The sequence below is a fragment of the Athene noctua genome, chromosome 17 (genome assembly GCF_965140245.1).
Source record: "Athene noctua chromosome 17, bAthNoc1.hap1.1, whole genome shotgun sequence".
NCBI classification, from domain to species: Eukaryota; Metazoa; Chordata; class Aves; order Strigiformes; family Strigidae; genus Athene; species Athene noctua.
The window spans coordinates 8,673,185-8,698,089 of NC_134053.1; the positions used below are offsets into that span (position 1 = coordinate 8,673,185).

At 37.4% G+C, this 24,905-nt stretch overlaps 1 protein-coding gene across 3 annotated transcripts; it reads left to right on the forward strand.

The window, feature by feature from the left end:
* CHFR (checkpoint with forkhead and ring finger domains) lies at nt 1-24,905 on the forward strand. 3 transcript variants are annotated; one of them, XM_074921276.1, is made up of 18 exons: nt 1-101; nt 599-746; nt 2,563-2,662; nt 9,799-9,908; nt 12,312-12,371; nt 12,523-12,735; nt 13,700-13,915; nt 14,527-14,683; nt 14,933-15,087; nt 15,669-15,831; nt 17,070-17,212; nt 17,598-17,717; nt 18,023-18,106; nt 18,832-18,902; nt 19,856-19,943; nt 20,119-20,226; nt 21,324-21,396; nt 23,682-24,905. In XM_074921276.1, the coding sequence occupies exons 2-18, from the start codon at nt 611-613 to the stop codon at nt 23,722-23,724; spliced, it is 2,040 nt and encodes a 679-aa protein (XP_074777377.1). In that variant the 5' UTR covers nt 1-101; nt 599-610; the 3' UTR covers nt 23,725-24,905. The 3 variants fall into 3 exon arrangements, 2 of the variants coding, with proteins under 2 accessions (XP_074777377.1, XP_074777378.1); XM_074921277.1 differs by lacking the exon at nt 1-101 and adding an exon at nt 166-265; XR_012634702.1 differs by lacking the exons at nt 19,856-19,943; nt 20,119-20,226; nt 21,324-21,396; nt 23,682-24,905 and having other exon boundaries at nt 18,023-18,175; nt 18,832-18,878.

Below are 24,905 nucleotides of genomic sequence, written 5' to 3' on the forward strand. Positions count from 1 at the left end.
CCGTGCGCCGCCTCCAATGGCAGGCCTGGCCCTGCCCAGCCCTGATCAGCTGATGGTGGCAATGTCTGTTGACAGGAGCCGCCTCGGCCGCCGGACTGGGTGTAAGGGCTGGCGCCGAGGGGAGGGGGCGCCGGGCCGGAGGGGGCGGGCGGAGGCGGCCGGCGGGGAGCGGGGGGCGCGGCACCCCCTGCCCTCCCCTCGCCGCCCCTCTCCGCCGGGGGAGCGGGGCCCGCTGGGCGCGGAGGGCGGAAAGTTGGGGAGAGAAGTGAGCGAAGGGAGGGAGGCCGGCCGCCCCGGCCAGCTTCCCCCCCGCCCTCCCCAGGCGGGGAGCGGCCCTGTGGGGTGGGGGCGAAGGGAAGGGGGTGGGCTGGCTGCGGGGGGCCGAGTGGCCTAGGGGGAGGGCTTTCCAACTCCGCACAAAAGGAAGCGGGCAGGGCAGGGGCTGCGGGAGCTCCCGGGGTGCGAGGGGCTGCGGGGCGGTGGCGCGCAGGGCCCGGCCGCCGGGAGGGGGAGGCGGCTGCCGGGCCCGAGCGAGCCCTCTCCCCCCCGGGTGCTGGGTGATGGTGGGGTTTGGATTCGCTTTGTTTGTTTTTGTCAGATGTGAATCCAAATGGAGCACTCGGAAGGAGGCGAGCAGAGCCAGCAGCAGCAGCAGCCCTGGGGGAAGCTGATCCGGCTGGGTGCTGATGAGGCAGAGCCGCACGTCTTGCTGTTGAAAAGAGAATGGACAATTGGTCGGAAAAAAGGTGGGACAGGGACACGCTGCGCTGGCATAGGGCGGTGTTCGGGGGTCAGCAGTCATCCCCTCTCCTGGCCTTCAAAACATTGGAAGAAACTAATTTTGGTTTGGTGCTTTCAGCTGTTGGAGGTGCTTGTTAGGCGGTCCCTTATTCCTAATTTACCTCTTGGCTCTGTGTGAAGAGGACGTTTTACACTGACCTTTTCTTTTTTACCAACTTGTGACATATGTACATTTAAAAGTGAATATGCCTTTTAGGTTGTCTGTGACAGTGTGTACAAATAAGAAAAAACAGTTGTTGATTCGAAGAGTTTCTCTGTATCAGTCCTGTTTACGTTCTCATTTCATTTCTGTGGTTAAAATATGTTGGAACTGCAATGCAAAATGCTTGTGCTTCACAGAAAAGAAAACGCCCACATAAAAGCCCTTAATTGTTCTGCCCGTATAAAGATTGCCAAAAAGTACTGAAAGTTTCTGAGTGGGTTTGAAAGCTTTATTCCCAGAGTCTAGGGCTTCTACTGCTTGCCTTTATTTTAAAGGATTTCATGCTTACTGTATTTAAAGCAGCAATCACAGTGTTTTAATTTTTTTACTCTGCCCTGACAGCACGAATTTTCAGCTTCCCGTTCATCAGTTCAAGCTATCTGACTGACCAGTCACACTGTAAATGGTCTTGAACAAACACCAGATGCTATAGCTCTATGAGAAATTCAGATAATGTATTGTAGGAAAAATGATTGCCTTTTTACATCACTTTGATTGATTATCACTACCTAAGCTGGAGGTAAATTATTCAAATCAAGGTCTAGTTGAGGGTTATCTTGCAGAAAAAATAAATAATTTTTGCACGTTCTATTGCATCTGTAACTGTTTGCTAATGGATTAATATAATGATTGGTGCTTTGGGTCATAAGTATTACTTAGAAGATCTCCAGGAGCATTAGACATGCTTGTTTAGAGCATTTTGTCCTTCCTGCTCCCCTAGAATGGCTAACTTTCTAGAATAGAATGAAAATGCTGCCATGCCCCTGAATAAAACTTAGTCTACTCGCTTTCAGTGGGCTTCCTAGCATCACAAGTTGTGTGGCAACACTTGGCACTCTAGCCATTGGTTGTTCCTTGGCTATTGGGAGTAGATGGTGACCAGCTGTCACCAGTATGTGTAGTGGCTCCTTTCCCTCTGGATACATTGTTCTGCCAGGCTGAGATACAGCGTGAATATGTGGAAGTGAATCATGTTTGTTAATTATAACTTTTGTGCAAGCAAGTACTTTGAGTCATTTGTGAAAGAGATTAGTAGGGAACTTTGAGCATTACCTTGAACGTTCAGTGTTAAAGTGAAGTAAAAATACTAGATTTGCTCAGAGCCTTGGAGCCATAGGTAGGAAGGTTTCCATTGTATCAACCCTGTCATTGTATTTCTGCATATCCCTAAATCTTAGTCTGGATTTTTAGTTTCCCTTCAGTATTATGTATGCCTCCAGAATTTAGAATGAATGCTTCAAATTTGTGTGAATTTATCTCTGTGTCACTCTAGAACAGAGTAATTGTGATTTGATTTCCATCAGTAAGGGCTGGGGGGGGGGAACTAAAATGCCTTGAAATGGTTAAAATAAGATTATATCAAAACATAGGGCTATCTCACAGCTTATATTTATGTATCACATACTAGATTTCGTTGCTGCCTATATGCCAGTAGAAGTTTTGAACTATTACAGATGTACATGAGTCAGTTTGTTGTGCATTTATAGCTATGTAGAATGCTGATCTGTCTGTGTAATGTGTATTTTTAAGCACACTGGGAAATCTGCTTTCTTTTTAAGGCTGTGACTTATCTTTCCCTGGCAACAAGTTGGTGTCTGGAGATCACTGTAAAATCATAGTGGATGAAGAATCTGGTCAAGTGTCATTGGAAGATACAAGGTTGGTTCTCCTGTGAACTTCTCTTACCTTCCTTTTAGTCTGCGGAGTAAAATCTTGTGTATTGCTTGAGGCATCAATAGTAAATCCTTCTCTTTTTTGTTTCTTTTTTTTCTCCCCACTTTTACATCTAGCCTTGTTTTTATTTTTTTGGCTCTTTCTAAATATTATTTTCTCTACAAAGGAATTTTTAATCTACTGGATGAAAAATACTGTTGATGTAATAGTTCTGTAGCACATTTATTTAGACTTGTGAAAAAAGTGATGCCAGCATTCTTACAAGCTGTAAGCATAAGTGTCCCTCATTTCAGGCACTTGTGTAGAGAAGAAAATACCTGCAGTGGCGATCTCAAAGCATAAAATAGATGTGGAGTAAAAATCTGTACTTGATAATACATCTTTCTGGTATTCAAAATATCCATAGTCTATATAGCATAAGTACTGTAGTAGTCTTATCAGTTGTGGTGGGCATGTCAGATAGAAATTAGCCTATTCAGTCTAAATTAATAATAAAAGATGTTTGCTAGATTTCTACTATTGATATTTCAGTTTTGTTTCTTTCATTTAACCAGAATGATTATTTTCTTTTCTGGATGTTTCTGTGTTAAGTTAGGGCTGTGAGAACTAAAGCCCTTTATGGAGAAAGATATAAGCACATACTTCACTGGAACTACTGTTAAAAAGCTAAGCTAATTTAGTGGAACTACTTTTAGTATATAAAGTTAATTACATGCTACTTGGCATACTGAAAGCCAGTGGACTCGCTATACTGGTGAGGCTGTTTCCTGTAGAGCTCCAAGGATACTGTGGGAGTACAAACAGCACTGTAGGGGTTGTAGGTGGTTTCCAGTGGATTTTAGTATGTTTTCCAGTTTCCTTTTTAAAATTTGAGAGGAATTTGAATTGAAGAGTATTTCTTAGGAAGAGATTGTAACCCTCTTCAAACTTTCATCTGCTTCATTTTTGACAGGATTTTTTGTCTAAGAGTGCCAAAAGCTTCTGTTTATTACATTTCAAGAACTCCATGGCATTTTAAAATGCTTCTGTAAACCACATTCTTTTTCTGCCAGGTTATTGCAGTCAGTAAAGAAACAAATAACGTTTTTCTGCCAGCTCCCCTCATTTTTCATGTCTGGAAGGCATTTTATCCAAAGACAAAGAAGACACTTCAAAATATATTGATGTACATACATAAAGAGGAAATTTCACACTTGAGGTTTTGAAGGGTATCATGCCGAATCTCTGTTCCAACATACCAGAATGCAATTAAATATATTGTTCTGGTAGCTCAGGGTTAGAATCAAATACCTGTTTAGCCCTTGACAAAAATCCCTCCAAGAATATTCTGAAAAACCTTCGAACTGTCTAATTGAACGGCATGCACAGTTTGGAGGGGCACTGGCAGAATGTATGAGCTTTAATTGACGATTTTCTTTCAGCAGAATTTTTGCACCTCTACCCCTTTTCTGTCTCTTGATCAATTAGTAGCTATGTTGATATTAAAAGGAGTCATCTTCAGGGTGAGGAGCTTGCTTCCAGATATTTACATGGGCTATGCATTTCTTTTTATTTCCTCAAGTGAAATAGAACATGTAGGATTATTCAGGTTGGAGGAGACCTCAAGAAGTCACTTAGTTCAAACTCTGTCAAAGATGGGCCACCACTGGATTTAGGCTAGGTTGTGTAGGCTTTCTCTAATCAGGTCTTGAAACCTCCAAGGACAGAGAATCTGTAATCTCCCAGGGCCCTTATTCTACACGTTGATTATCCTCACAGTGATTTTTTTCTTTTATTTTCTTGCATCCATTTGAATTTTTCTTGCTTCTACTTACCTTTGTCACCTCAGTAAAGAACCAGTCTGTCTTGTTAACTTCCTCATATCTTCTGGAAGGTTGGTTGCTATTAGGTCTCCTGCTCACCAAGCCACCTTCTCCCAGGCAAAACAAGCACAGTTCCCCTAACCCCTTAGCTCATTGGTCTTGTGCTTCGGCCCTCTGGTCACATTGGTGGCTGGCTGCTGGACTTGTTCAATTTCATCAAGACCTTCCTTGTACTAGGTGACCCAAAACTAGATGTAATATTTTAGATGTGGACTAATGAGTTCCAAGTAAAGGGCAATAATAATCACTTCACTTGAGTTTCTGACTACACCCCTGTTAATATAGCCAAGTGTGCTGTAGGGCTTCATCACTGCCAGGGCTTGCTGCTGACTTAAGCCTAGGCATAAGTCCAATTGTATGATCTTCCTGCTTAGTCATAAGACCCACCAAGAACCCTGGTTGGTCTCTAGCCTGTACTGTTGCAGGTGGTTATTCCATCCCAGGTGCAGGATTTAGGGTTTGTTCTTGCTGAATGTCGTGACATTCCTATCAGCCCTTTTCTCTAGCCTGCCAAAGTGCCTCTGAATGTCAGCCAAGCTCTGCCCCTGCTTTGGTGTCATCCACAAGCTTGTTGAGGGTGTGTTTCCTCTCCACTTCTTGGTTGTAGCTAAAGAAAGTAACTAGGATAAATCTCTGGATAGATCCCTGGATGGCCTATTCTTCCAGAAGCTGTGGGATGGAATGCTAAATTTTAGGGAAAAATATCAGGCCTAGCTAGGATGTCTAGGAAATGGCTTATAATTGTCACTGTCCAGTATTATCCCAAATTTCAAGACATTTTAAACAATGAATAAAACCATGTTTGCCTATTATGGCAGTCTCAGAGCACATCTGTAAATCTAAGCTTAAGAAACCATTCCTTGTTTCAGTTGCATGTAGCTGGTAGAATTGGTTTAGACCAATGTCACGATAATACAAGCTAAAGAAATTGTGAATGATGCAGAAACATTCCTGCTTGCCTTTTTTTTTTTTTTTTTTTCCTACACACACACCCTGAGGCAGAAGGTGCAGCTGGCAGAAAACTAGCAAAGCCAAATTAACTTTAATTTCTATATAATATATTCATGAAAAGGTGGGGCTTGTTGCAGTGGTAGTGTAATAGGCTGCATCTGTGGAGTTCTGCAAAGTACTACCAAGTAGCTGTTTATGCATGTCACATTCTATGTATTTAACAAAAAAGAATAAGATTCATTATGTGTTTTGCTTGCCTGTAAGTTGATAGGAAGTGTGGCTACAATTTGCTGAGTCAAGAGACTAAATGGGTTGGTATGACTACTTGCAGAAGACTATCTTTTCTTCTGGGTCTTCCAGTGTTTGTGCCAAATATCAGATGAGCTCCAAAAAATTAAGCAGGCTAAAAGAAGAAGATTTTTTGATTGTTTGAGTTGGCAACACAGATGCCCAGAGTCCCCAAAAAATACTGCAATGTCAGCTTTTTCTTCTCTGAAGTGGAAAATAGTTTGGAAATGTTGCTGTGGTCAAGTTCAGATTTTTCTGGTGAGGAGGAATGCATTGAAGGAGGCAGCTAGTGTGGGACAGTTGAGCTGAGTGGACTTTGTTTCTGTACTGTTTCTAAACCAAAGAATGTAATCAAATATATGTGGACAGCCAATACTGTTTTTTATCTCCCTGGTAGCATAATGAGTTCTTGGACCTACTTGCGAAAGAATTACCATAAATTTGCAGGTGAAAGAAAACATGTAGAGAACTCAAAAATTATTGAGTAAATAGAAGCCTGGAAACACAAAAGCCAGGAGTCAGCAAATAGTACAATAAAATATTTACAGACTCACCCTTTTTTGGGGTATGTTTCTGCTGTATTTTCCAAACCATGCACTTAGTTGCTTTATATTGCTTGAAAGAAACCAGATTATACAAGCTGACCTAACAGAGTGGAGGCAGCAGTTGGCTTGCCCTAAGTAACAGCAATTATAAGATTCTCCATTTTGAAAAAGAAATTTTAAAGGCGAGTAAGGTAATTTTTTTTAAAGACCTCCTCTTGTTACTTGTTATCTTCTAGGATTTTTTTTTTGAAGGTTTCTAAGTAGTAAGTGACGTTTCAGAGCAGGAAACTATTTACACAAAACTGATATTTGTGACAGGAAAGCAGATATTCCCTTTCTGTGGGTAAATCGGAGGTTGATTTGGTGCTGGTATCCTTTACACTACTAAATTCTCCTCACCCTACCAGTCAAAATTATTTCTGTGAACGTTAAAAGAATGTAGAATGACACAGTGCAGAAGGGATTCTGTAACTTAATAGAATTCAAAACTCATTTCCATTTACAGAGTGTGCATTTAAATACCAGATAACTGTTAAAACTATTAATCCAGAAGCTTTACCATAAATTACGTTATTTTCCGGGATAGACACAAGTAATTACTAGAAAAGTAACACACTGGCATTTTTCTCAGAAGGATACCAAAGTTATCTTACAGCACATAGGTCATTCACCTACTTCAAAAATAAGCTTGTTCTGAGCAAAATGTAGCTGTTCACATCAATTCTGCACAGCAGTTGGGATCAGGAAGTAAAGGTGGTGTATGGTACATTAATCAAACTGTAGAATCACCAACCACATTGGAATTGAGTGAAGGCCTGCCTTTTTATTTTCTTCAACTCTATAAAAATGACATTGGGACCTTTTTTGTGATGTTTCACAACATAGACACTTTATATCTGATAGTACCGTTTTTCTTCTCTACCTCCAGAAATTATATAGCCAGTGGGTATTGATTCAGTATTAAGTCCTAATGGATGGCCTTCATATTTGGGATTCTCATTGTACTTTCTGCTTATTTTATGGGGATCTTTAATTTGAAACATAAGAGGAATATCCAGTTGTCGTAATTTATCATACGTGTCTGGTTTAAAAAATACCCACAGCATTAATCTGATATGTCATCATATCTCTGTTAAATGCCTCGTGCTAAAGCCTGAAATTGGAAATGAAACACTAATACAATTATCTGGTGTAGTTGGATTTTTTTTTTCCCCTTGATTATTGGCTAAGATATAAAATATAGCTACTTCAGTTTGCTAGTGTATTTAAGAAAAGCTTATTGTTTTCTTTGTTAAGTGGTATCAGTTTATTTCTACTTCATTTGTGTCCGTGGGTGCCAAATAATTAATTAGTCAGCCATCACTGAAATTTGTATAACTGTGCAGAACTGAAAAGGTTTGGCTATTTGTCATCAATTTGACAGTTAGGGTCTTGGGTACCTGTTTCTGCAGGCTTGTCTTGTGAGACCAAGCATGAGTGTTACTAGATGTGTGATGGGTTTTTCTGTTTTGTTTTTTTCCCAAGAATACCTCACTTGAATTATTGTCCCTTACAACCATTTTGGAACTTGGCAGTCATGACAGAGCAGCTTCATAAAATAGATTGTTGTGACATTTTTTTCTTATGTTTAGTGAAATACTGGGTCTAGAAATTGCCTGTAGAAGCTAAACCTCAGTATGAGACAGTTCTTGTTACTTGAATTTAGCTGTTTTATTACAAAAGAAGGTCTAAAGCATTTAGGGCAGATGGGAGATGCATGCTTTGTTTTGCCTTCTGGAAAAATAAGGTCAAATTTGATGTTTCCTAGTTTTGTTAAAGGACCTCTGACAGGTTTCAGGGACTGTTGTAAGCTTTAGTGTTTCTATGACAATTCAGGGAGTTGCAGTTTTTACTTGGACATAATCTTTTTAATATATTATCACTAGCATCAACGTGAAGTTAAATAAGTATAATTTCTGGCAGACTGACTAAAATTCTTTTTTCCTCCTAATTGATAAACTTTGGCATTCTTTTAGTGATGTGTCTGTTCTGCTGGTTCTTTGGTGCTTATGTCTTTCAGGCTAGTCAGCATCTGTGTGCATGAGGTCAAAAGGCAAGCTAAAAATAGTTTTGTTGTTTATAGAAGTTTGAAGATTCTTTAGTACAGCAAATATCAATGTGACCCAAAGGTTTTTGTTTGTTTCTTGATGTTTAAAGTATGTTTTTTTATATTGTTATTTATGTTGGATTAGTTGATTCAACCATGTAGATAGTGAAAGCAGTTGCAGAGGTAAGAGCAAGAACTGATACCTTGATCAAGACTTGCTGTAGTGATTCAAAAGGGCTTGATTTTCCTTCTGACTTTTTAATGTAATTCTTTTGACTTTGTGTCCAAAAAAGTCAACAGTACAAAGTTATAGTTGTCATTTAGTAACATGAAAATAGAAGAGATTTTTCCAGGTTGCTTTTTAAAAGAAAAATAATGAGAAGGGAAGGTGCTTATTGCTAAATAACCATTCCTCTTCTCCAGATAACCTGATGTGTTTGAGGAAGGCTGTTGTCTCCTGGGCACAAGTGGTGGCCTCCAGGAGGTGGCGGCAGAGGTTTGCTGTTATTTCACGCAGCAGCTTGCTCTGCTGAGGGATAAAAACCCAGACTTGCTGTTCGCTTGTATTTAGTACTAATTGCTGAGATTTTGAATGGCAAAAGTCTGAATTCTAAAATGCTGCAGCCCTGAAAGAGGCTTATTGCAACTGAGCTGGAATTATTCAATAACTTGACTGAGTTAGAAAACACTGATAACTTCTGTATAAAACATCACCCATAGTGAAGGAGATACCTCCATTAATCAGCAATGCTCTGCATTTTCCCCTTCCCCAGTTTAATTTCTTCCATCAGTCTTGGAGTTTTTATCAATATCCAAATAATTCATTGCAGCTCATCTTTTAATTGTGTATAACTTTTTCTACCTTACTACTCACTTTTGAGCTGCAAACACTCTAACCTCAGAATTTTAGATTTTCTACTATTTGAAGCAGGGAGGAAAATTAATGCCACATGGCATCCCTGACAGTACAGGAAAAATTCCTTTGTAGGAGTATATTTTAGGAGATTCCTGGTGTTAATTGGAAAACATAACCTAGAACTTTTTGAATAGAACTCCTATTGTCCTTTCCTGTTTTATAAAGGGTGGAGACTATCGGACAATCATCTAATTATTTTGAAACACTGGCTAAGTGTCAGGGATCTTTTGTCTGTCTAACTGTTTGTCAGCTATCATCTCTTTACCAGTAGCTGCAAATGAACTTTGAAGTCCTAGTAGCTCTGCACTTCTGTCTTTGTGTGAAATTTTTTGTTTATGGACTTTTTTTTTTAATCTTGGCTTTTTTTTTTTTTAGTGTCAGTAGCTTTTCTTTACTAGAAGTATCTTTTGTTTTCCCTTGTCCCATGTAATTATGAAAACATTTATGCTGTTATCTTTTCTTTCTCCTTACAGTACTAATGGGACAGTAATTAATAAACTGAAAGTGGTTAAGAAGCAGACATACCCTTTACAGACTGGGGATGTGATCTATGTTGTTTACAGAAAAAATGAGCCAGAGAACAGTAAGTAAATGGTATTTTTTTTAAATGACATGATTAGTCTTTTTTTTTTTTTTGAGTCATGAGAGAAAATATATATCAGTACAAACGAAACAGAATTACTTAGTCAATATTAAGACAAATAATTTGCTAATGTTTAAAAACAAGTCTCTGTGGAAGAGGTCATGGATATGCCAGTTTTTACACGGACAAGTCTGAGCAACTGTCTGAAATTGAAATGTGTCTATAAGTAGTTTTGGAAGAACTAATGCATGGAATGGTAACTAATGAGAATCTGATCACATGCCCAATGATTCTTTTAGAAGTCAAATTGCTGGGGTAGTTAGTGATACTTTATATATCCCATTGAAGCAATTTTTGGCACCAGAAGGAAAGGCTACAAAAGCTTTTTATTTTCTTATGTGTTGGAGTTTTTTTGTTTTAGAGAGGGAAGAGGCAAAATATGGGAGAGGCAGGGAAAGCCCAATAGTGAAAGCAAATGAGTAAACCTGGAAAAAAATTTGTAAAAAAACATATTAAAGAATAATCATGACTTACATGCCTATAATTCTTTTCAGGAATTCTTTTCAGGATGATGTAATTGAAATAACATAATTAGGATTAAAACAAAATAAATTAATGGGGGCCTTTCCTCAAAGGTTCTTAAATAAGCCAATTGTTGGACAAGAAGTAATGTTCTTTTACATGTTAACTGGGTATAGGTCAAGGACCAAGGTTTAGGTATAAATGCTCAGTTTTTGCAATGAAACAAAATTAATAAAATATTTCATGAACGATCTGTCTTGTCATCTCTCTTAAAGTTGTTCATAAATGATTTGGGAAATGATAACTACTGAGGCAGCAAAATTTTCATTTCATACTTTTTCATTTCATACAATTTCATTTGGTTATACAGAATCGTTAAATTCAACACTGACTGAAAAGATTTACAGAAATAATTTAATTGCTCAATATTATAAAATAACAGATGGGGTTCAACTTTGTTAAATGAGGGGGAGAGAGGGAATGTGCAAGCTCTGTTTTTACATATTTATTGTTGTGCCCAAGCTGACTGCTCTGTCCATTAGAATGCAATTCTTTTAAGTGTGGAGTGTGTAATATTTAAATTTTAGTAGAGAGCACTCACTTTCTGAAAAAGACTTTAGATGAAAGAGGCATTTTAATTGTTAATTCTCATTACTGTTTTTGATAGCTCTCAAGTGGAACTTTATGACCATACAAACTCTGTCTGTTCACCTTAAACTCCCCTATTATGGTGAAGATAATTGGATATACTGGGAGATGAGAGGCTGTAATATTAGATATGTATACATCATCATGTTTAATGAAAACACAAGATTGTATTTATAATTTTCATACAGTAATAGATATATGAACTGTTAATCTAAAAAATTCTAGATCTATACATAGTCACTACTGAAATACTTCCTTTATGAAGTTGCTGTTAATATATATACAGATAGATCAGACAGATTTATGCTGTCTGATGAAAATATTAAAAGAAGGAGTGGTAAGCAATATTTGTCTGTATGGCTTGTTTATCTCACAAAACCTTTCGAAGATAGCACTATTGCAGTTGATGTTACTTGGAAGAACTCATGTGAATTTTCCAGGTATAATTTGTAATGAACTGAATCACTGATTTCTGTTTGAGTTAAAAGAATTAGCAAGCCTCCCGTTTGCTTTTTCAGCCTCTCCATCTTCAAAGACAGAGACAGAATTTAGATGTGGCATGCCTGTTTGGCCTTTCTGAGAGTAATTCTGAAAGAGACAATACTCTAACTTTTGATCAGAAAAAGGATTGCTACAAACTACGGGAGTCTTATTTGCTTCTAGGTGGCTGGAGATGGAAAAAAAGTAGGAAGTTGGGGAAATCTTTGGAACTATGCTAGGTTGAAGTAAGATGGAGAAGAAAGGGATATTATCCAGTTGGTTTTGTTAATAGAAAATAAATTAGTTTCTGGATGAAATTTATGGCATGTCTTAATCTGTTTTTTTGAGTGTTCACATATCTCACAAATTAAATAAAATTGATTGAAGAAGTTGAGAAGTGAGCTCAGAAATAATAAGCTTCGTAGAACTTTCATTCAAGTACCAGTAAAAATACAGTTTGTTCTGACACAGAGCAGATTTTAGGTTTAAGAAATGATTAAGTCTCTGGTTCCATGACTAGCGCAAGCTAAACGTCACACAAAAGCTGCTCTGGATGGTTTCCTGAGAAGAAAAGATCTTGCTGTTCTGTTCCTAATGGCCTCCTAGGTAGGAGTATTAGCATTGTACTATAGAGTTGACCACTCATTTGCCTCTTCTATTGTCAGACACTTTATAGAAGTTGTTTATTTGAAATTAAGGTTAGTGATTTTTTTTGTTTAAAGATTTTGGTCAATATTTTTTCATCTCTTTCAGATGTTGCTTATCTTTATGAATCCTTAAACACAAAACATGATGCAACTCAAGAACCAGTAGGTAAGGAAGTAATTCAAGATCCAGGAAGAGGAGCTAAGCTGCGATGACTAATGTAACCCTCTTGAGAGAGTTTGATTCCTTGAAATTTTGAAGCTGTAATGTGGTGACTGTAACACAGATCTTTTTTTCCTTTCTTCCTTTCCAATTGTAGAAGTTAATGTAGAAAACCAATGCCATGTGACCAAAGATACCTCAAATACAGGAAGAAGTAATGATGAGACCCAAATTACCTCATCGCCATCACCTACTCAGTCTTGCTATGAGGAACCACAGCCATCTACTTCTACATCTAACCTCTTTAATGCTTCTTCTACCTCTCTTATTGAGTCTGCATCTGTTCAGCAGGATAATCCTTCTACATCTGGTAAGAATTTAAACATCTATATATGTCAAGTATTTAAAGTTTTTGATATCCTATTAACTGATGTTCCAGTTTTGAATTTTAACAGGTAATGTGTTACCCCTATCTGGGTCTTTAGCATTTGTTTTGTGAAATTCTAGTGAAAGTACCAAGTGAATATGTGCATTTTAACTTTCTCTCTGTAAGTAGGCAGTGTAAATCCTGGTGGATGATTAAGGCAATTGTGAGAATTGCTTATGTACAGAGGGGCAGAAAATGCATGTAGATCCCAAACTGTTCTATCTTTACAGTACGGTTTTGTAGTGGAGCACTGGTGAAAACTTAGCAAATCTATGTGGCTTATATAACAAAGAAAGTAGATATGGGTTCTTGTGTTCATGCAGTCACTCTGAGAAACTACTCTAATTGGCAACTGGCAGCAGTAACAGTGGCAGTCCCCTTTCCCTTGCTTAGAGCTCTGAGACCAAAATACACCACATGGATCCCTAGTCCAGTATCTTGCATTATGTTGTTAAGTGTAATGCCACAGTGTCACATAACTTTTACAATAGAACTGGAGCAAGAATGGCTATCTAAAAAATGGCATTTGTTAACAGTTCATCCTCCTATGAAAACAAAGCTTTTCCCTCTGCTATGATCCTGACCTGTTCAATATTGCATAAATCCCCTGCCTGGCACCTTTGTCAGGAATACCTGGTATGGATAACTGTTTTATTAATAAATACTTTATAATTTAAAGAGGAATGGAGATTTTAAGTAGGGTTATGCAATGAATAGCCTGTCTCCCCTCAGGTCTTCCAATTAGTCAGGTTGGCTCAGAATGCATTTAGTATAGTCATGCAGACATGGCTTTTTTTGTTCTACTTCCTGTTCATATGCATCAGCAGTGCTTGAGTACCTTTTTCTTTTTTTTTTATGTCCCATATCTATATGCAGCTATGTTCATGATTCTGTTTTTATTTTTCAGGATCACAATCCTCAGTTTTCACTCCTGTGCCTGCTTTCCCCATCTTAGAATCTGTGTGTATAAGAGCACTGCAAGACGAACATGAAAAGCTGGATATGAGTACTGAAACTTCTGTAATCACTTCAGAAATCACTGACAAAGAAGAAGCAGAGTCAGATTCTCAAAGGACAGGCGAGGAGGAAGGTTTGGAACCTGCTAAGAAGAAACTAAAAGGAGGCTAGTATACTACAGTATTGTGCAGCCTACCCCACACTCTTATTTTTATGTTATTGTTGAAAGTTAGTTTAAAAAACTTAATTAGAAACTTAACTATGTCCATTTTTCATAGAAGCCCCATGAGATTAACAGAAACATGAGGATCTGTGCTTATTTTTTTTCATTAATAAAAAATAAATTCAAAATGCATGCATATCAAACCTGGAAGATTATGGAAGTTTATGTCAGTAGGGGATAGGTAACTTTTTTCCTCCTCACAATGGTGTTTTATGTTTTAGTATGGTATTAAATAAGAAAAGCAAAACTCCCCTTTCGTTCCACTCTCCCCCTCACACCCCCCACCCCCCCATCCCCTCCTCAGTTGAGTCAGGTCAGCTGTCATCACTCCTTCTTCAATTTGTTTCTTTTTTCTTATTGACTTGATTTCTGGTCCAATGAAAATAGTCTCTTCGGTAGCAGAAGCTTTTATGTGTAGAGCAAGAACCTTTAGTGGGACTGTTGCCAGTGAACAGTGAATCAGTGTATATCTTTCAGGTCTTTTTTAAGAGTTAAAACAAATTTTAAAAAGCTTTAAAAAACCCTACATACTGTGGAATCTCTTGTCTTTGTAGATGAAGATGCTCATCCAAATCTTTCACCAGCAGCTCCAAGTGAATGTATAATTAAAATTGGCTCTGAAGATGCAAAAACATCAAATATGAAACCAGATAAGATGGAAGAAACATTAACTTGTATTATCTGCCAAGAACTGCTGCATGACTGTGTAAGGTATGTATGATTAACAAAAGCAAGTATGTTAATAATATAAGAAGTTTGGTGACAACTGTTTGAGGAAGACAAGATATTTAGGGTTTTCACAAGCGTTTCTGAGTCCTCATTCTGCCCCCCCCCCCCCCCCCCCCATCAAATTAACACTAAACAGGTTTTTTCGAGTGTGTCTTATGAATGTATCTGAAAAATGAAAAATTTGTGTTTTGACTCCATTTCTTTCACTGTTTTCATGTTTGTGTTTTCCAGTTTGCAGCCTTGTATGCATACTTTTTGTGCTGCCTGCTACTCAGGATGGATGGAAAGATCTTCTCTGTGTCCAACTTGTCGTTGTCCAGTAGAACGTATTTGTAAAAATCACATATTGAACAACCTGGTTGAAGCTTATCTGATTCAGCATCCAGGCAAGTTGAACAGTGTGTGTAACAGAATCTGATGTATTTCACACATTAGCTGCATAACTGATGTATGCACGAACTGTTGTCTATTAAATTTCTATCTATGTTTTACTAGTCTGCTGTTTTCTCTGACACGGCTGTAAGAAAACAATTGTATTTAATATGACATAATAACTTGTAATATTTCAAATACTAGTGAGAATTGAAGGTGAGTTCATACTATAACTAGGTATGCTAAGAATTCTTAATTTTATTTTGCTACTTAATCATAAGAAGGATGTCATTTTTATCAAATAGAGCACACTGAATGATTAGGCCACCTAAACTGAGATACTTCTGAAAAATATACTTGAATATGGATTTAATTAACTTTTGCCTCTTGAAAACAAAGCTTAAGTTGCCTGATACTGCACTTCCATTAACAGAATGGGGAATTTAACTAAGATCTTCTGGAACTCTGTTATCCAAAAATAGGCTTCATGGAAATGAAAACTCAATAATCATAACTGTGTTAATAAAGTAGGGTGGGGATAAGAGATGTAAGGTGTTTTTTTTCTCCTGAAATTTGAATTTGTTTCTCATGCCAGACAAATGTCGTAATGAAGATGATGTACGTAGCATGGATGCTAGAAACAAAATTACTCAAGACATGTTGCAGCCTAAGGTGCGGAGATCTTTTTCAGATGAGGAAGGAAGTTCTGAAGATTTATTGGAATTGTCAGATGTAGACAGTGAATCTTCAGATATCAGGTATGTCTAAGTTGTGCACTGAATTAGATTATCAGGGGCTGGAGCCACCTGCCCTATGAGGACAGGCTGAGAGAGTTGGGGTTGTTCAGCCTAGAGAAGAGAAGGCTCTGGGGAGACCTTAGATTTAAATTAGATGTAAGGAAGAAATTCTTCCCTGTGAGGGTGGTGAGGCCCTGGCACAGGTTGCCCAGAGCAGCTGTGGCTGCCCCCTCCCTGGCAGTGTTCCAGGCCAGGCTGGATGGGGCTTTGGGCAACCTGGGCTAGTGGAAGGTGTCTCTGCCCATGGCGCAGGGGGTTGGGACTAGGTGATGTTTAAGGTCCCTTCCAACCCAAACCACTCCATGATATGAATCTATGATATGATATATTTGAATGCACAAACCCACAAACTGATCTAGTTTCACAAATGCTGTTATTGCTAAATAGTGTTTTAATGATCATTGGCAGAATTGATCTTACTTCTGTTTTCAGGTAAGTTCATTCTTACCAGTAGTTATCTTGGCAGTTCTACTGGCCATCCTACTGAACCTTGAGCAGTCAACAACAAGTAATTAAAATTAGAACTTCCTAAAAGTCCAGCAAGATTCAGTTTATGACGAACAGTTCTATCCTGAATTGTTCAACAGCTTCGAGTGAGATATGTGAAATTACCTTTTCCAGTTATGAATTTGCTGTTGCTTTAGAGAAAACAGGTTTCTGGCTGAGATTTTGTCAGGAGATGTAGCCATCCATGATGCTATGAGTACAGCTGCAGTGATTGTGCTTCTTAAGTGTCTGGAATGCTGCTTTCACCAGGTGTGTGGTACTGAGGCAGCTGATGCTTGACCCAGGGATTCCCAGGCACCAAAATATTTCCTCTTTATTTCTAACAGCAAACGTTTTTTGCTGTGTAGAAGGGGAACAGAAGGACTCTTAATGTAGATAATTATTCCAGCTTTGTTCCTCTCTTTCTTGTTCATCTTGCTTCCAGTCAGACTGCTCTTTTTCTCTTTCTTTTTTTTTTTTTTTTTTTAAACTACTTGGGGACTACTACAAAATACTAAGTTTTTAATCTATTACAACTACAGCAGTCTTCCCAGCTGTGAAGTACTGAGTTACGTAAACTTCCATATGTTCCTGGATGAAGAAACTCTGAATTTAAACTCTGAAAGTATGACCCATCCTGTCTACCATAGGGATGTGAGTTATATTTACGTTTGTTGGATGTGATTTCCTATGACCTTATTTTATTCTTTCAGTCAACCGTATATAGTATGCAGACAGTGCCCAGGGTATCGAAGACATTCTGTTCCAACTCTGCCTGGCACGGGCCAAGAGACAGAAGCAGGAGAAATGCAAGCACTGGGAGATGCACCATCTACATCTGCCAATTTCCCTGCAGGTCAGTGTCGTGGAATCTTCCCAGTAGTGCAGTACTAAAATTCTACAACTCATACACCTGTTATGAACTAAGCAAGCTCAGTCTCATAGTACTGTGAGAGTATAACCACTGGTGTCTTCGCAAATATCGTGAGATTTGAATGTGGTTTTTCTGTGGTTGTCCAAAATAGATTGCTGATGGCTGATAGTTCTTAAGCTGTCTACATATTTTAAAAGTCTGAATGCTCTTTTTCTGCTCTTTTACAGAATTTTTTTAAAAATGATATTGCTTGCTTGTTACTTTTGGATTTTTATGTTGCTAATATTCACTATAAGATTCCTAGTCTAGATTGCAATTGTGTACATTGTTCAGTCTATCCTTTTTTTTCCTGTTTTAACTCATCCAGCTGTCCAAGAATATGTGTGTCCTGCTCAAGGAAGTCATGTAATATGCACCTGCTGCTTTCAGCCAATGCCTGACCGAAGAGCAGAGCGTGAACAGAATCCTCATGTTGCACCTCAGCAATGTGTGTACTTTAAATTTTTTTTTTAATCTTGGCTATAGAATTAAATCTCTCCTTATTTTTAATTAAACTTAATTTTACTTTGGAGAGTGTTCTATATTTGAAGATTCTTATTCTGGACTCTTGTAGTGACAGCATGAAAGAATCTTCCTTTATTATTCCTCTAGAGAATGTATTTTAAATTAGAAAGTTGTACTTCTTTTTAACCAAGTTTATCAGGGCTCGGTTGTTATTGATTTATAAAATTAATTGTTGAGTCTTGTTGCATGCATTTCCTTACAGGTTTTTTTTTTTTTGTTATTTTACAGGTACAGTTTGTCTGCAACCCTTCTGTCACTTATACTGGGGCTGCACTCGGATGGCATGTTTTGGCTGTTTGGCACCATTCTGTGGTATTGTGGAATAATCTTTCTTATGCACCTGCTCACTTTGCAATAATGTCTGTCTGTCTTGAACTTTAGGTAATTTAAGAAATATAATAGATTAGTTTTTAGCACAGTCATGCAAAAGGAAACAAAGGCTGTGTCCTCACATGACAAATATAAAAAAATCTTGTGTGGTATGCATCTTAATTTGGAGAGAATTTAACTTCTTGTCTTCATACCATATTGGGCTTGAAAATTACACTTGTTGAGCACAGTGCTTTCCTGTATAAAAAGAATTACGGTGTATTTCAGCCTAGTAAGGGAATCATACAAATCAGTGCAAGAGCTCTGAACAGCTGATGTTAACCAATTAAAATAGAACCTTACCCTCTTAAACATGCAGACTTCTGAAACTCATAGTATTAGACATTTTTAAAAATTAAATTAAAATAGTTGAAATTACATGGCTGCAGTTTGAAGCTAATGGAATATGCTTTAATAGTACTGTTAATTTGTGCAGATTAGCAGTAGTGTTTGTGCACTAAAGGTGAAACTGTAAAAATCACAATGTCTTGTCAGTGGTTGCCACTGGAAGTTATATATCACATGCTTTAACGTATGTTGAATGCAGTCATTCCCATGGTGCTCACATGAGTCTGTGCATGTTATTTCAGCAAACAGAAGAACCTTCAGAAAATGTGTGAGGGCTGTGGGAAAGAAATAGTAACTTTTCTTCTTCTTATTCTGATTAGAAATAAATCTTGGTGATAAGTGTTTAGATGGAGTCCTAAATAACAACCACTACGAGTCAGATATCCTAAAGGTATGTTTAAAAATCATTATGTATGACGGATAATAATAAATGTACAAAGTCTAAGATGTATTCACTCATGAAATGATAATGATGTGCTGTCTAACAGTTACAGTGGCAGCATTATGTCACTTGCAGCACCTGATTCTAAAACGCACATGAACCCTAAATGTTCAGCTGGACCAAAGTTATCGTTACTGTCTAGATTGGAAGTATTTTGGGGTGATAATTTGACTTTTAGTCTTTGTGTAAGAGGGCGTCATATTCTAGAGATATGTTCCATTTAGCGTCAGCTCTTCCCATACCACCCAAATTAACAACAACAAAAAAATCACTTTCATGCAATCCTGATGTTTAATTTCTTCAACATGTGTGTCTGGGTGCCAAGAAGCACAAGATTCTAGACCTCACTTCTGAATTTGAGTTTAAATGATGGATAGACACACTGTAGAATTAAGATATATATGGTTGTTAAATCATAAAAAGATTTTACTCTTATGAAGGAAGCCAGTTTCTACAGCCTAAAGTGCAACATCCGAAATATTAATTAAGGGAAAAATAATTAACTAAAATATACCAGGAAAACAAGGTTTGTTAAATATTTTTTTCCATACAAGTTAAAGGAAAATATTTTGTCCATACCATATTAGAGTTGTCTAAATTAGGTAAACTGTATGAACTCTTGATTTAAGGTAAACGAGAGTGTGACTGACATGATTCTGTTTGAATTCTTTTGGCAAAATGAGGATCTTCTGAAAGAAAGGTACTGAGTGGACGGTTTTATTGATGATCCAAAGTATCATGCTAATAAAGTTAAAGATACTTAATTTTTACTTATAATCAGCAAGAACCCTTTTTGAAAACCTAGTTAGATCTAGATTTGGAAATATTTGAGGGTAGATGTCTTGGTCACTCTTTAATGTTGGAGATTTTTCTAGATTAAACACTTACATTACTCTTTTCAGGATTACCTGGCATCCAGGGGTTTGACATGGAAAAATATGTTAAACGAAAGCCTCTTAGCTCTTCAAAGAGGAGTTTTTATGTTGTCAGGTATGTGTTATGTTCATTTTTGTACATCTATAGCTCCTTGTCTATATGTAACTCAGTAATATTATCAAGAGGTTTGAAGTTCTGTGTACATAACCAGTGCCATCATGAAATTTTCATTAAATCTGATTTCTCAAGCCTTACATTGACATTCTGTACCAACTGGTTTTCCCCACAGATTACAGAATTACTGGGAACACAGTGCTTTGCTACTGTTGTGGCCTTCGCAGCTTTCGAGAACTTGCCTACCAGTACAGGCAGAATATTCCTGTTGCTGAATTGCCAGGTGGGGATTGCTTTGCACAGTAAGAGGGAAAAGTCATTTAAAGAGTTAAAGTCAGTTTTAGCCTTGTATCCTTGAGTTTTTTGGCACCTTCATGTAGCCCAGTGCAAATTTCTTTGCAGGGCTAATACGCTGATTGCTTTACTTGTCAGCTGATAAATTTGTGTATAGTTATTGTCAGACACCCTAATGGAAGCCTTTATTTCAGTGATTTCTCATTTGTGGAATAAATATATCTGCACAGTGAAAAGAGGAATTCAGTAAAATCCAGAATATAGTCAACGGGAACGCATTGCTGTAGTTTAATTTATTTTCCCATTTAAATACAGCAAATGATGCACCTCCTGAACAATTTCACATTTTACCAGCTTTCAGCTAGGAACAAGAATGTTTTCATAAATTAATTCTAAATCTGTTTGCATTTACAGTTTTAGTATAAAATAGCATGCAAGCAACTGTGCCTCCTTCAATCCTAAATCTGTTGGGAACAGAAGCTCATCCAACAGTCTACTTTTAAATGTTACTTTTGTCCATCTAGTTCCTGTTGTTAGCAACAGCTTCCCTGTCTTTAACTCTTGAGATCTCTGCTTCTGCTGCTGTGCATAATGAGAGACAGTCAGTCAACTTTGTTTCTCCTCAGTACTGTTTTTCATTTTAGTGTAATGCCCTGCTAGTCAGCTGAGTTAATGTATGTAAAAGTGGGGAAAGAACAACAAACTCTGCCCAAATTAATAAATTTTTCTTTCGTATGGAAATGTATCTAGATGTATGCCCAGTGTCTTAAACTGTAAAGTCCATCTCTATTAAATGAAATGGCAAAATTTCGTTTGACAGCACTGAGAACCAAATCCCTTCATTGTAAGTCTGTGTGAGCCTGATATTCAGAAGGATGATTTTTTTTTTTTCTTTCACTAAGCGTTTGCTTTTGTTTCTAGAAAGGTCAACCAATATAGTTTACAATCATTCTTGCCAATCGTGTCTTGTTTCTCTACAAAGCCTGCTCTGATGAGTAACCACCATTAGGAGTGGTTTAATAATCTACATCACCTTATTTAATGTCTTCTGTAATGAATGTAGAATTTAATTTTCTCTCTTTGTAGTGACTGTCACATCACGTCCTGATTGCTACTGGGGGCGCAACTGTCGAACTCAGGTCAAAGCACATCATGCCATGTAAGTTATACAATTCAAAAAGTGGTTTGGGGTCTTTAAAAAAAACAAACAAACAACAAACTACAAAATAAACCACCTTTGAAGTGCCAGAAATTGCATGAGTAACACTGTTGCAGCATAAGAAAAATTGGGTGAGCTTTGGGGATTTTTCTTGTCCTTTTTGTTTTAACACAACTTTGAAATGAGCCCTTCATGCATGTCAGAAGGGCACCACTAGCACTTGTAAGTTGATGTAACCCATTGCTGACACTTCTTGCGTCTTGTTTTCCACCCACAGCTCTCCTTTGTTCCTGTTCTTTTCACACTGAAGCAGCTTCTCATTTGCTCATGTCTGGGTGCTGCTTAAAAACACTGTATATACAATAATTAGCCCTGTGCAATTTCCATTTGAAACTATGAGAGACCTTTCTAGTGAAGTGCAATATACTTTGAAGGGGGATAACTTGGTGGGAATAATTTGCAACAAGAGAAGCAAGAGAAGTTTGGAACATGTAACATTAGGAACCTGGTGTGGCTTAAAAGTTCCTGGTTTTGGAGGAGTTTCTAGGTCTTATGCCTCTGACCCAAGCAATTTGGCATATGGTGAAAATGAAATACTGAGCGTGTAAAGAGATTAACCCTCTACTTAAGTGTTTTAATACATCTAGGGGACATGGACTCCTGGTATCTGGTCATTCATGTGAAATGTCCATCCAGAATAAATCAAGGTCCTTGATTAAGAAAAATCAAGGCCACTGATAACCAGTGCAGTATCATTCTTACAAAAAGATGCACGTGTGGTAAGACAAATATTAAAGATTTGTAAAAGAAAACAAAAAAAAAATCTACTGAAGAGCTAACTGATTCCAGGGAGGGTAAAAAAAATCCTTCTCACTTTATGAATAATTCTCTAAATTCTTAGTGCAATTTAGGATAGAGGAGCTGTTACCCTTTACTGAGAAATTGCTTTAATGAATAGTAGATACTGCAGTATCTTCCTAATGCTGCAATGAACATACACACTTAGCATAATTCCTTTAATATTTAAGGTACTATGGCTTGCAAATAACCAGCCTGTACAGCTCAGGCAAGCAGATCATAAGAAAGACTTGTAAAATATTCATCCCAAGTGTCTTACAAATTCAGAGGGTTTTGTCAAATAACTTCAAAAAATAATTCGGGATTTAAGTTGCAGATGTAATTCAAAGTACCACTGCTATCTGTAACTTCATGTTACAGGACTGTCTATGTTCCCAGAGGAGATTTTGTTCTGAAATGTTAGAGAGTTAATTCACTATCAAAGTACTCACCAGCCATATTCATTCATATTGTGGTGCATAATTCCATCTAGAAGTGACTCAGAGTTCTTCTCCTTTTTTCTTCTCCTTTTTTCTTTTTTCTTTCATGCATTAGCTGTTCCTAGAACTTTACTGGATGCTGCTCTTAGTTCCTAAAATCCATAAAAGCATAATCCATAAAACCTCCTAGATATCCAGTTACGGGGTTTTTTTGTTGAGCTAAACTGGTTTGCAAAGTGGCTTGGTTATCTAAGCAAGGTTTCTTTCTAATCTTTGATCTAATTCAGTAAGAGGGAGAAAATTCCTGGTCTCTTCTGCATCGTCTCTTCCACATATGTACATATATACACACTCACACCAACTTCTGTTTCAGTTATGTATCAGGGGATGCATAACCCAAGTAAGAGAAAAACAAGGAATAAATAGTGAGATGTTTTTGAGAATTGGAAAGAAGAGCCTCATACAAAATTGTGTTATCTATTTAAGTCATGAAGACAGGATTGCCATTCCCATGAAACCTAAATAATACAAAATGAGAAAAACTTCTTTTTCTTTTCAGAAGATTCTAAGCCAGTGAAAGAACATGCTTATGTTGAAATGTATTATTAGCCTGGTTAATTCTAGTTCCTAGTGACTTGTGTAATGCTGTCTACTAAAAATTACTAGTGTCTTGCAGGGCAGAATTAACTTACGGGTTCCTGTTTTAGTTGCCTTCTGGGGTTTGAAGTATGCAGAAGTATAGAGGAATGCGTTTAATAACAGGTTTTCTGCATGCATAATACAACTAACAAGGGTTAGGCAGGAGAGATGTTGAAAATCCTGTTACAGATAACATGGTAGTCGAGTACAACCTAAACAGGTTTTGAAAAACAGCTATGTCAGTGTGTAAATGTTCTTCTTTAAACTGTTTAACTTTTAAAATATCCTGCGAAAGATGCTGACTCTTTTGTTGCCTGACTTCTGAGAACTTAGATATATTTTAATATTTTTTGTTTTTTTTCATTTCAGGAAATTCAATCACATTTGTGAACAAACACGATTCAAGAACTGAATACTTGTAGTCTGTAGAGAGGGGACAAAAACCTGTTAACACTGCTTGTACAGTTAAAGGTTTCAGGGGATCTTCTCAGTTCCCCCATAGCAGGGAATCAATAACTTTTGCATCAGGTAATCTGGTGTGAACTTTTTAATTTGTAGAATTTTACAGCTGTACATGAATAAGGTAGATATTTTTTTTTTCCAAGAAAGTCCAGCAAGCATTGCATTCCATCCTCATGACTACAGTGTCCTTGTATCACTTCAGTGAAGAACAGAAATCACACACGCAGAAACCAGCCATATCTTGGGAAGACCTAAGAATAAGGAGTGTATTTGCACTACTTGTGAAGAAACTAAGAAAAATCCTTAGACTTAATATAGAAATGTTTTGTAAAAGTATCTGATGGATATTTCAAGAGCCATTAATATTTAAGAAGGAAATTGTCAGTGTATATTTGTAACTGCATTTTGCGGTAGTCTGGTATTTTGTCACTACCCATTGCATTTGGGCTAGCAACCATGTTAATATTCACTTTTAAAAAAAAATAATAATAATTCCGTCCATTAAACAGATGTTTCAACTTAAAGCTTCTACCATATGTGCAGTGTTATAGTGGAAGTAGTACAGTTTCTTTTCTTAGTTTAGTCGTGTTGATGTTTTTATTCACGTTAAATTACAAAAAATAATTGCACAAAAGTTTGAAAATCACATTTAAAGTTGGGGTAATACTTGAAGCAGAACAGACTTCTGCTAATATTACTTCTGTAGTGTTTTATATCAGAAGACCAAACAGTGCTTTTGACATAGAGCAGCCAGTAGGACACACTGGTTTGTTTTTTGTATTTCTTTTTTTTTGGTTTGATACCATATGCTAAATATGTACCTCTGCCATGCAGCTGTTCTCTAGCATGCATACACTGGTGAAAATGTAGAAAAAGCTATAATTTAAAACAGAATATAGCAGCTTTACTGGAAGGAACAATCTTACAGAAAATAACTCAGTTTGGACAAATTGTAGCAATATAGAGGCATTTCTGGGTAGGGATAGGGATGATGAAGGGGAACACTGGTGTCACTGACATAAGAAGTGTAGATTTTATTTTCATGCCTTCTGCAGAGCTCATTCAGGAAATGTCCTGAGCATCATTTTAAGAAAAAAAAAAAATAAAATCCCAACACAGCCCCTCCCCCAA

Coding starts and splice junctions, on each gene's coding strand:
- CHFR (XM_074921276.1), top strand. CDS start 611: ATGGAGCACTCGGAAGGAGGCGAGCAGAGCCAGCAGCAGCAGCAGCCC. Junction 9,909..12,311: donor AAAAAATGAGCCAGAGAACA/GTAAGTAAATGG, acceptor CATCTCTTTCAG/ATGTTGCTTATCTTTATGAA. Junction 12,372..12,522: donor TGCAACTCAAGAACCAGTAG/GTAAGGAAGTAA, acceptor TTCCAATTGTAG/AAGTTAATGTAGAAAACCAA.